The sequence below is a fragment of the Dermacentor variabilis genome, chromosome 5 (assembly GCF_050947875.1).
Source record: "Dermacentor variabilis isolate Ectoservices chromosome 5, ASM5094787v1, whole genome shotgun sequence".
In the NCBI taxonomy this organism is placed as follows: domain Eukaryota; kingdom Metazoa; phylum Arthropoda; class Arachnida; order Ixodida; family Ixodidae; genus Dermacentor; species Dermacentor variabilis.
Genome location: NC_134572.1, coordinates 42,312,762 through 42,325,282, shown reverse-complemented (window position 1 = coordinate 42,325,282; position 12,521 = coordinate 42,312,762). Strand labels below are relative to the sequence as shown.

Genomic DNA, 12,521 nt, shown 5'->3' with positions numbered 1-12,521 from the left:
ACAGCGCCGCACCACCAACAGCACGAGCCCGCAGCAATGATTACTTTTTCCAGCGGGGACATAACGTCCTCTCAAACGCCGAAATATCGATGGGCCTTTGACTGCTGTGCAGCGATGAATTTGTCTTAGGTCGAAGACAATGACTCCTTTTGCAGTCGTCGCAGGTGATCTTGTGCCCCGGCATCAAGTCGCTTGTCGATTACGCTCCCGCCCCGTCTCTTCGCATTCGTACACAGAGCGTCAAAGCACAGTCATAACAGGGGCCGTATTATGTGGGGATTATTTTTTCTTCGATTATAGTAACAATTATCATCCCGTAAAAGCGAGTGGCTGATACTGGCGATGATGAAGGCTTGGCGCCGGGCCTAGGTAATGACGAAGGGCCAGTGAAGCCGGAAAATGTAAAGAATAAACTCACATGTAAAGCCCCTGTTGTGCGGGTACTCATCATATTTTAAGGCAAGATATTGGTTTGCGTGAGTCGCGGGATAAGAGATGCGATCGTCGGCTTTTGCCTCCGCGATATTCGATGTGTGGTGAGCAACGTTCGTTTCCCCGTTACTTTTAGCATGTCACATACTATCTTTTTTTTTTTTTGCTGATCATGCGTTACGAGAGAATTTGACGGCTCGATGCTATAAGGCGCACACTCAGTCCGTGGCGGCGGGCCAGATTCCAAGATCGCAGTCAGCCAGACGCCGCGTGTCGCTGTGTGGTTGAAAGCGAGCCAGGACGCGAGCCTCCACGCGTGCGTATATATGCGCGTGCGTGCGTGCGTGCGCGCACCACAATGGCATATCTCGCACGGACGTCGTGCCATCGCGCCACGCCTATGCCGAGAGCTCCAGTCGTCCACGCGAGGAACCCTTTTTATACGACGCGGCGGCGGCAGCAGCACGCACTGCTTCTCGCACGCTCGGCGTTCCTTCGCGCTTCCATTCGTCGGCGTCCCTTTATTTCCCGGCCGGCTTTGTTTCTTTCGTCGCGGCCTTATCGGGACTCCGGCGCGCGTTGATGGCCTGCGCACGAGGCTACGCCATCGCTCGTATATATGTACCGTGTGTATAGGCGAAGGCGGGGATTTTCTGGATGCACGCCGAGATACGTTTACGCCTCGTCATCCTCCGTCCTTGTGCTGCGCTATCCGGGACAATGAAAGAAGTGATAGGCGGAGAAAGGGGTTGGCGGGGGGGGCCATCGCATTTTATTCGTTTCATTTCATTAGAGGTCACTTAAGGATTCTGCGACGGATGTTACGAACATGGTGGTCGGAGAATATAACGCGTTCATTTGCTTAGTTGATGTCTTAGTGTCGCCTTGTTGTCTCTTCTGTTAAAGAAGGACGTCCTTTTTACGGGGTTAAAAAAAGAAGGTAGTTGGTTCCTCCGCTTTGTCAAAGTCATGGCCTGTGTCCACAATAAGCCTCTTACGCAAGGGCACCTCCTCATGGGCCCGCATTCATGACAGAATTCGAGGTGATATCAACGCGATTGTTGTAGCGATGGCCAGTCGCCTAACGGCACTTGCGTGAGAAAGTGTTCGCGAATATGGGGTCAAATGTTTAGTGGATTACTTATTTAGCGGTACAATTAATGGATTAGTCACTGATGTTATTGATATATTTTTAATGACAGTGTGCTTTGTTATATCCAAATATTCCTCTCGTGTCTCAGGTCAAGATATTCAAGGAAAATGTGTGTGCATCCAGGCACAAATACCTTCATTTCCAAACGTTATATATCAACGCTTTAAGTGAAGACATGGCAGAAGCCTAAAGGGTTCGTTGGTCTCCCTGAAAGGAGCTGTAGATTATCTAAAAGAACATCGATCGTTTCAAAGCAGCGTCACTTTGGGACGTTCCACGGGAAATACCTAAACGGAACTTCGGCATTATTCCTAACCAATACATGTCCTTTACTTCGAGCTAAGTACACATAAACCTCTTCAGTACAAATTATTTTTCTTGCCAGCCTATAAAACCTTTGAAGAGTAAGGACTATTGGCAGGGATGCTGAAACATCGTGAACGACCAAAGGTAGCGTACAGAAAGAGATCGCTGAAGTTAATACGATATTTGAGTGTTTTATCGTAGTGCTCTAGATTGCCGTTTGTTTGGTTTATTTTCTTTTTTAATTACTGCTTACCTTTGCCTTACATTTCACTTCTCATCGTTTATTGCGCTTCGATTACCTGTGTAATGAAGGAAAAAAAGAGAATGGTGTCGTGGTGCGGTTAGTTCGAGCGTCAGTTTTGGGAAGCGAAAAAAACCAGGCTCGATGCCACTACGCTAGAGCTCACGGTTAGCGCCAATAGGAAGCACGCACCGCATTTACGGCTCGTTTATTGATAGTTTACCTATAAAAACAAATCTTGCACCAACGTCATTTCTATACGGCAAATGTAAGCGCCCTATATTTCGTCTTTCTAAAAGACGACGATAGGTAGGATGCCTTTGTGTAGTCTTGGTTAGAGGGGGAATATATGCGTGTGTCCCTCTGTATCTTTGTTTGTATACGTAGGTGAAAAGTGTATATCGTACTTACAGCACCCGTGCCTTTGTCGCAGATGGGGAACGATATATCCAACGTTAACGTTCGAGGGACTTTCTGCCATGCGGAACATGTCCATGAGGCAATGGCACCAACAGGAATATTCAAAATACGGATAACTTTAGAGAGATGAGATCTGTCTCTCTCTCTCTTTCTTTTTTTTTTTACTCTCGCACCCGCATTTAGAGCAAGCGTACTTAATGTCGACCCTTATCATCATCTGTCAGTGAGGCCTGCACAGGGACTGCAGGTTTGATGACGGGTCAGCCGACGACAAATCCTTGACGAGTATGCACTGGCAGCAAGCATGCGAGAGGAGGAAAAGGCTGCAGAGCGCTATCTCGGCCGTTCTTATCACCATTTCCCACAGTCCTCGGTTTACAAGAGCTGCAAATCCTGTCCTATTTTTTTTCTTTAGTAAGGAAATGCATATGAAATATGCCCCATAAAGGCTGTTCTAAGGTTACTAATCGACAGAAATTGGAAATCGTATCCATGCACCTATAGCATGCCGCGCGATTAATCACGTCCAAAACTATTCAGTCGTGGTTACAGTGTGTGCACTGGGTGGCTCAAGGTAAACGTGTCCAAAGCGTCCCGAATGTGCGCTGGGGATACGTTGGATCAGGTGACCGCTTTAGCCGAAGGTGCTTGATGCGTTCGGTTTATAAGAACGTCAAGTATTCGTTGTCCGCGCCACAATTAATTTTTGCTAAGATTTTACTTCTCAAACACCGCAAAGTTAGTTATAGAAAGGGGGCGCGCGAAGGACCAAGCAGGACGAGGTAGTGGACATAAGTTCCGACCTGCAAGGAGGTCTTCTAAAACGTGGCAATACTATAACGCGATACCAGGAGGAATAAATAGCAACGACAGAGAGCTATGAAAGCAACAGCCAAGTAGAAAGCAGAGGGGGGAAACAAGCAACGGCAAACGTTCCCACGCACAATAAGGCCTCGTGAAAAAGAGGAGCAAAAATGGCGTCGAAGCGGAGCAAGCGCTCGAGCCGTCTTTCTGGACCGAGCCTTCGGAGGACGAGGAGGGGACGTCGGTGTCCGTGCTGGTCGCGCCGAGGCAGCGACGACGCGAAGAGGGCCTCGTGGGAAAGCCTCCTCCCTGATGAACCTCGGCCGTCATTTTCGCTCTCGGCCCGCGCCTTGTGTATAGCGTGCGCGCGGCGCGCGCGCTTCGCAGCCCGTTTTCTTTTATGGGGCGCAAAATCCGCCGGCGCGAACAACGTGGGAACAGAAAGAAGAAGGAGGACGCGTTGCTCGCCGCTGGACGAAAAGACAGGCGTCGTCCTGCCGCTGCTGTGGGCGCTTCCTTTGTTTCACCTTTCTCGAAAGCGCTGACCATTCACGATGTCCAAGGGGCTCCTCCTCCTCATATGCTTTATTTTTTTTTTCTGGTATCTGCGAGCTTCCTAAAGGCTCTCACGCAGTCAGTCAGCCTCGCGCCTCCCTCGGCGTGGACGTTAACCCACATGTCAGACGCGGCGTGGCTGGCTCGCACCTGCTGTATTTGCGGGCCTGCGGCTCGCTCGGCTAAAGTCGAGGTAGCGGAGGGAGTGAAAAAAGAATGTGAACAGGCCCCTGCCGTTCAAACTGGAGCACGTGAAGTGCGTCGATGCTGCCGGGAGAAGAGTCTGCGAGTGTTGTGCGCTGGCGGCGGGGGCGCATCTGCGTCGATCGCGAATTGACTGCGTTGGTGGCGAGCGGCGCTCCTCCAACACAAGGATTCGCCCTCGCAATGGTGAGTCTTTGCGGAGCCGTTGTTCTTCGCATACATGCTGGTGAACTATGCTTCGTTGTCTGTAGGTCTCGCTCGCAGCTTGGAGGATGAGGTTTGGTGAAGTGTGGCCCGCTGTGCGATTTACGGCTCGAATCGGGTGATGGAGGTTTCCGGGCCTTGGGAATCTAGGTCTTATTGACGAGTACACGGGATTTCCGGACCACGTGTGGCTCCTTGCGTCTTCTTTGTTTTGTTCTTTGTTACAAGTGGTTTTGTTGTTCACCGTCACTGCTGACGTATACTTTGGCGGATGCAAAGCCACATTGAGTAGGAAGTATTGCTTATTTTATTTCTCAGAGGGAGATCCGGGGCATGAAGTAGGCAGATGAGGAGTGATACCGCGCGAACGTTGTACCTCCTCACATTGGTGTAGTTTTATGCGATATTGCTCATGGTGTTGCTGAGTATCAATGTGCCCAGCGTGGTGTGCTGTAGGAACGGTATGTTTGAATTGTCTGCGGATGAGATTCATTTAAATTCTGTGTGACGCCACCGTAAGAGCTGCTAGCGGGCTACTTTCATAGTACATACATGCTCTTACTCCAAAGCTGCTTACTGTCCATCATCAGTGCTATTTCCAGGTAGAGAATGAGCAAAATGACGCGTCTTGAGTGGTATTTATAATAATATGAAGAGGGAGAAATAGAAGAGGAACGACAGCGTCGTCAGTCGGAAAAAAAGTCATTTTGCCTATCTCAAAGGGCAAATTGTAGAAAAGGGGAGGATAAAAAACATGAAGGAGAAAGAAGGAACTAGAAAACAAGGTAGGGCAACTAACGTTAACTCTCTTACAGGCGAATTGAGCGGCTGTATCTACTCGGTGATTTCTATTGATACCACAGTGACATAGAAGCCATTAGGAGAACATGCTGTGTCGTTTCTCGACTGCCCGATAGTTAATTTTTATTGCGTCCGCGGGTCGCGACAGGTTGTTCAATGAGAACAACAACTTGTTCATTCGACATAGTTTAGAAAAGTACCGAACGGCTGCCTTGCAGTCGCAGAAAACTTCATGGTAGCTTGCTTCCGGGTGGAAAGTTTCCTGGTTAATGAGATTATAGCAGCAAGGCTGCTAGCTCGGCGGCCGTCATCAATGCCAAATGTCATGCTTTGAATTAAATCAATAGATTCATTTGAGACAACCGTTGCAGCTTCTAACTAGAACCAGTGGTCGATTGATCAGTGTAACCATCCGGGAGGCCGCGGTGGGTTTCTTGTAGAAACAATAATGCTGCCAGTTTTAGAGATGCCGACATATGTGCCTCCTTGATGCCTGGAATAGTAAGGCAGGATTGTAGGAATGATGATGACGTCGGTACTGCAGGCGTGTAAATCGATGACGATGAGGTGCCATGCGAAGCAAGAGTACGGCTGAAACTCATACGTGGCGTCGCTGTTGGTAACTACGCAATACGGTGAAGAAGTATACGGGTTATAATTCAAATGTCACCCGAATATCGTCTTCCGAGCGTCGACCTCAAAGTACGTTGTTATTCAGTGGTCATGCGTATGATGATAGTGGCTGCTGGGGGTGCGTAATTAAGAATGCCTGGCACGTCCTTATAGAATTTGTGCTTGCACACTGTGAAGCGGTACAGAGGTTCGTTCTACTGGTGTTGCTCACAGAACGTAGAAGCTGTGCCTTAAGAAGACCATGATTTGCGCGTTGAAGAACCCCCAGGTGGTCCAAATTTCCGGAGTCCCTCACTACGGCGTGCTTCATAATCAGATCGTGGTTTTGGTACGTAAAACCCCATAGTTTAATTTTAATTTTAAGACCATGATTTGCAAATGCCGTATCATCAGTTGCACATATGCTCCACACGACTTGGCCCCAAGAAACTTGAAGATGTGTGCAATCGCTGCCAAACTCTTTTTCATCTATAAGTTATAACACGTGCAGGGTCTCAGATACATTACGGTCAATAGTAACTCCATGAAAATGGTGTATCTTCTTTTCGAATGTAATGGTTTACTTATTGATGTGCATAACACATGACATCACTATTTTGGGTAAACGTAACTAATAAAGGATTCCTAAATTTAGCTGAAATTAGAGATGCGGGGAGTCCGACATAGCTTTGACGTTTCCAAGAAGGGCAAGCGTTCGGTGCTGTGAATGGAGTGATTAAATAACTCACACAAACGAGATGCAGAATTGTTTCGTGTTTGTGGTGTTGTGTGTCGAGAGTGTTTTCGTGGGTCACCTTCCTTCGCTCCTTATATGGCGAAGCATGCCAAGCTTATCGCCAGTCTAAGTGCGAAGTTAACTACACCTGTAGTCTTTCTGTCTTCATGTTCACGAAATTCTCATGCACTTGAGTAGGATATTGCACGCGATTCAGTTTACCTGCATCTGTTTTTACTTCTCCGTAGGTTTACTTCTATTCACTGCATCTTCGCAGGTCCGGTAGAATGAAGTCTGTCAAGCAGTTCTTGCATTCGTTCGGAGCGAATGGCAAGAACCCGGATAGGCTCAAGTTCCCTTCTGAAGATGGCCCGGTTACAACCCTCGACGTGCGTCCAGACATTTTGGTCTCAACTAAGAAGGATTTTTCAATCAAGTGAGCAGTGTGGTCGTGTGCATTTTCATCCCGCTTGGGCATACTGCTACGAACATATTGCCGATTTCACAAAGGTTTTAGTCTGTATGCACTGTGTAATTGCTGGCCGCCTTTGCTAACCTGTCCGGCATCATGTCTGACCGTTGACTGGACTTGAAGGAAAAGTACTGCTTTGCGGATTGTTTTCGCAGTGATTATGCTAGCGTAAGCGTAAAATTAAATTTTCTTTCATTACCTTGACTCAGTGACTCAAACGGACCCAGCATAAGAATAGAATGGACCTGTGAAATAGTTAGCAAATTGTGAATTTATAGCTATTAGGGAACACAAAGCTACTGTTACGCTATGCTTCTAGGAGATTGGCATGCTCTACCTGTATGAACTTGCTTTTGTAGATGAATTACTTTCGTAATTGATACTAAAAGTTGTTATTATGCAGCACATTCGTACATTTCCATTTGTACATCTATAAAAATATATTTTCCTTTTTTATGTTTCTTTGCTCCAGGAATAGCTGCCTACCGGAGGCTCCAGGTATCAGGATGGCCACGAATGCCAGTGGCAAGCCGTTTCCTGTGATCTGCAACGTGCGATCAAAGGACTTAAAGGCTTCCAAGTTAGCAGCAAGGAACGAAGCGTCTCCTCCTCGTTCTAATGGCGTTCGAACTTTCAGGAAATGCGCTTCAGGTATAAGTGCTGGCGTCGTGGAAAGTGAAAGTCAGGAAGGAACGCCCGTTCACGCCATAGCACGTCAGCCGGTCACTCTGCGCGTGTCTTCTGTTCCTTCGAGACAGGATCACCTGTGTTCAGGGCGTTCCCTGGTTCCACCGCCTATGGTAACTGCGGCGCTTGCAAAGAGGCGCGTTGACGAATCCAAGGTCGAACCGGAGAAGAACGTATCTCAGAATGGTGGCACGAAAGGCCAAAGTACCTATTCCGGTGTTCGGACGTTGAAGAGGGCCGTTACCGAACGAACGCTGCTCAACGAATGCGCGACACGGGGGGACCACAACGTAAGTGGTCTGCCCCAGCAGGACGGCCTTGCCCTGACGAGGATACCGAGGTTTACTGCGGCTCCCCCACCGGCCATACCACCTCGCGTGCAAAAGCCAGTGGCCCAAAAGCCAGCTATACTTCGACGCAGTACGAGCGACATTTCGCAGAATGGCGGCGCTTCAAACGGTGGCGCTCACATCAGTGAGCGACATAGTGGACGCCCAGCGGCCGGCGGTGCAGAGGTGGCTAAGGTTTCACTGAAGACAGCGGCCAGTTTCACCGCCCCGAAGACAAACGATGGCGTGGTAACTGAGGCGCAGCTTGCGCCACCATGTCTCGAAGACGGAGGCAGTGAGTCAAGCAGCTCGCAAGCCGAGAGAGCGAGCGCAGCAGAATCGGAAGAAGCGTCCCCTGCCACGACGAAGATTCCCGGGGCCAAAGGAAAGTCGAAGAGCCGCTGCCAAAGACGCATCTGGAGCTTCAGCCTTCCGCGATTTATGCGCTCTCATTCTTCGCCCAAGCTGAACACGGACTCCATTCCCGGTGAGGAATCGCGAAGCTCCACTCTGCCGCGACTAAAATCGACTGACGACGCTGACCTTTCTGCATTAGGAAAGGGCAGCAGTCCACATCTGTTCAAGATCACGTCCCTCACGTCGCTTCACGACTTGTCTGGTCATACGCCGCCCAAAACATGCTTCAGTCAGGGCGACATCAACCAGACGACGACCTCGACGAAGACGACGGAAGGCCAACGTATCGTGAATCGGCAGCAGGACGAAGAAGTTCGGTCGGGCAATGGGGTTTCTCAAGAAGCCAAGAAGTCGTGCTCCCTAGCCGAAAGTCACTCCAGTTCCGACAACGGAACAGATAACGGCGGCCCCGAGAGGCCTTACGTAATGCCTCCGAGAGCTCTCAGGAAGTACATCAAAACCAATTTCCGCAGGCTGAACATGCAAGATGGGGTTGAAGCCGACACTGTAAAGAAGGACGGCGACGCGGCCCTGAAGATTATCGCCAAAGAAGATCCAATTCCACAGCAGGCATTGTCTGCGACTTCCGAGAAAGACGTCGAATCTCTCCCAAGCAGGTCATCACTGTCCTCCTGTTCCGACAGTGCGAGAACTGTACCAAACGATATTCTAGAGCAAGAGCGTGATTCCAAAGAACCGGAAGTTTCTATCGATTCTCTAGCCAAAGTTACGGAGCAGATTGTCGCCGATCACTCTCATACAGCTAGTCACACCAAAGAAAACAGCGAAGAATGTTTGTCGAAGACACATCCATCATTACTCAGTGCTCATAGGCTCTCACCGCCAATGACTTGTTTCGACGTGGACGCAGAAGTCTTCTCTGAACACGCGGACATTCACAGGGCTATACCTGCGACAGTAAGGCTAATCACTGCTGCCAACGCAGCGTTATCCGTATTGGAGTCTCCCGGTCAAGGCGCCACGCCTACTCCTCGGGCAGCGGACGCGGAAACTGGCGGTGCTGGTTACGAGCCTCTCGTGAGAGTTCTCGCAACTTCCGCGGGAATCGCGTGCGCGCCATCTCTCGACGTGAGTGACAGCTGCACGCAAGGTCCGCTCGCTCACCTTTCAACTACGGGTAACAGTGAAGACGGCTGCGCTTCCACGACGGACAGCGCACCGCTTGCGAACGGCGCCCCGGACGTACCCGAGGAGCTGGAGAGGCAGGTGGACGGCGCCAGCTGCAGCGAGAGCCTCTCCTCGTTCGAGTCGGAGGTGGCGCTGCCCGACAGGCAGGAGAGAAAGGCGCATGGAGGAGGCCACACTAGGAAGCTAAGGGTGCTGGACAGGCCCACGTGTGGCGCAGGTGAGCGTGCTCACTTTCATTCGTCGCGCAGCACCCTTTCTGCTATACATGTTTTCTCGGCGGCCGGCGGCTGATGGTGGTGTGATGTCATTATCAGACTCCCTTCACAATTATAGCCTCTAATTTCACCCGCATTCTTCTCTAATGTATTGTGTTGTTTGACGCTAAAGTGGAAACATGGTTTCGAAAGTTGGTTTAACTAGGTCAATCATAGAGAGTAACGATTGATACGAGTAAATAGGAGAAGGATAACACGCACAACGGTGCTTTGTACGCGTTGCTTTCTCTTTTTCTGCGTTGTTGTCTCGTTGCGACTTGCGCGTGCGAGAGTTTTACACTACGTCGTTCAAATTCGTATACATGTTTAGTTTGGGTGTCTTACAGAAAGTTCCGAACCATTTTTTAACAAACAGTGGTAGAACAAGGGACATCCAAACGTCGGCTCCAACCTGGAACATCCCTTATTCAACAACTGTTGATCACATAAGTTCTCCATCTTCTTACGAACGTGGGTTTTGTTTGGAAAACATTTGTTAAGTTTGTTTGTTTGTTTGTTTGTTTGCTTGCTTGTTTGTTTCGCCTTAGTCAGTTAGTCTGTCATTTGATCACCGCTTCTCATCCCAGCAACATGCACACAGAGAAGTGTTTCTGGTTTCCAGAAAAAAGAAACTGGTCGCCAAAGCGTCCTTAACGTCACCCTTAAACAAAAAGTCACAGTTAAACCCGAAAGGCGAAGCATCGATTGTGGTAGCAAATTAGTAGACTGCTGTTCGAAGTAAGGATAGCAGTTTTATCCGCTGTGTAAACTCGTAAACATTCACTTACTAACTAAATTAAAAAGCACGGTGTCACGCACGTACAGACAAACATAAACACATCTCAATCGATGAGCGCGGACACTATCTGACAAAACCCTGGCGTGAGGAAGAGCAGCAGCAGCAGCGAGCGAATTGGCCTTCGCGCTGACCCTCGCTTCAACGCGAAATAAACGGCGAGAACTAAGCGGCACACGAAACCCGTGCGACTGTGCTCAGCTGCGTCATACGCAGCCGCCGCCGGAGTAGAACGTCAAGCGTAACGTAACGTAAGGTATTGTCAATTAATACTTTAACAGAGTGAGTTGCTACACTAGTTAGTTCATACTTGCAAGTTCAACAAACGCGCACGCCTTGGAGCGAAAGAAGGCAGACAGCGCTTATCCTGCGTATGTCTTCATTTTACCCCGCTGCGGTGCATGCTTGTTAAATATACAGTTAACACCTACATACCAGAACACACAAACTGAGTAGCGCACGGTTATCACACACTTTCCCCTCCTCAAACAGAGCTGAAATCGCCTCGTCAGGCATGACTATACAATATAACATTTCAAAAGAAGTCTCCACCTCGTGAAGTAAACAACAAGACACGTGGGCGTAGAGGATACGTTTGAAAGGAATGTTGCTTTTCTAACGGATCCTATCCTTACAGGCAGCATTAGATAGATCGCATTCGGGAGGGGGGGGGGGGGGGGAGGTGAAGAGCGAGTTCCGCCCAGCACGCCGCAAGTGAGTGGCAGGAACACCTTTCGCGCTCGCGGGTGCGTTTACAGTCCTTGATCGGTAGCACGGTCACTCTCTAGCGATGGTCATTAGCGCGTCGCTGGACCGTGAACGCTGCGTGTGGTGTGCACCGTGCAGGCGCTGCTGTGGCTCGCAATAAGTGCAGCGGAGGAGTAGCGGCGGGCTCGGGCATCGGCTGCTGCTGCTCGGGTGCATCGGCCTGCAGCAACTCCCGGTCGTCCCGGGCCGCCGCCAACAACAAGAGGCACTCGTGCGGCGACCGCGTCCGACAGCTGGAGAACGACGTGTGGCAGGCCGAACGGGAACTGCTGCTCATCAAGGAAAAGGTGCGTGATATTCGCTATTGCATGGGGCGTTCACAAGCACACCTCCACCGTCGAAGTGGTCGCTGATGTGTTAAAGAACGTGATGGGGATTATTTACCTTTTTCTTATCGCCGTTGCCATTTATAAAGTTTACTACATTTCGTTTCCATTCATGTATCTTCCTTTCGGTGGCAACAGCACTGCCACCAGACTATCATACGTTGAAAGCGTATACAAGTGCCACGTCGAGCAGCTGTGCTAACGTCCTTTCCTTTGACATCATACATAGTGTATTTACGTGGGAGTGAAAACATAGAAATGTAAAGTACTTTTACGAACTTTAATACCCACGTGCTTAATTGTTTGAAATGCTGATATTGTGTCGGCGGCTGAAATACGAAAGAACTGAAGAAATAGTATACAGTGGCTTTCCTTGCGAGGGAGAAATGACATTTTCATAAAAGAAAGACATCGGAAATTAAGTAGCCCAAAGCTACTTCTCACCTTATGAATCTACGGTTGGCATTTTAAAGTACCGATCTCGACCATCATATTAATTAATGACTGCTTATAACGTCAATTGATATAGGCCCACCTACACGTAGATATGCGCTTTCCTATAGGTCGCAACTGATATCTTACAGCCACCATCTACAGTTAAAGCTGTTAATTGTTCTTCCTCCGACTTTTGTTGCATCTGTACATAGCCAGTGTCATCTCCACCGCTTCTTCTTTGAAAGAACACAGTGTATGTTCTGAACCACTATCATCTGACGTACAAAGCATGTCATCTTCGTCTGAGCCTCGGGATGTACGCTCGGAGTGCACCAATAGTAAGTAGCATAAAATGTGTTTTTCCGTAACATACCTCATGGAAACTTCAGAAAAGTTCTTGAAGCTTTACTGACGACCCCG

The 12,521-nt window shown here is 49.1% G+C and overlaps 1 protein-coding gene across 4 annotated transcripts in view; it reads left to right on the top strand.

The window, feature by feature from the left end:
• The window catches only part of LOC142582475 (uncharacterized), a 112,377-nt gene that overhangs the window by 8,750 nt on the left and 91,106 nt on the right, over positions 1-12,521 (top strand). The window contains exons 1-4 of one of the 4 annotated variants that reach the window (XR_012828444.1): positions 4,056-4,301; positions 6,746-6,904; positions 7,413-9,739; positions 11,419-11,627. Coding sequence is in view for 3 of the 4 variants with exons in the window: in XM_075692240.1 (XP_075548355.1) it covers positions 6,756-6,904; positions 7,413-9,739; positions 11,419-11,627 (2,685 nt within the window). In the remaining variant the exon portion in view is untranslated. Of the gene's footprint in view, positions 1-4,055; positions 4,302-6,745; positions 6,905-7,412; positions 9,740-11,418; positions 11,628-12,521 lie in introns of those variants that run through there. The other 3 variants (XM_075692241.1, XM_075692239.1, XM_075692240.1) reach the window with 3 other exon arrangements.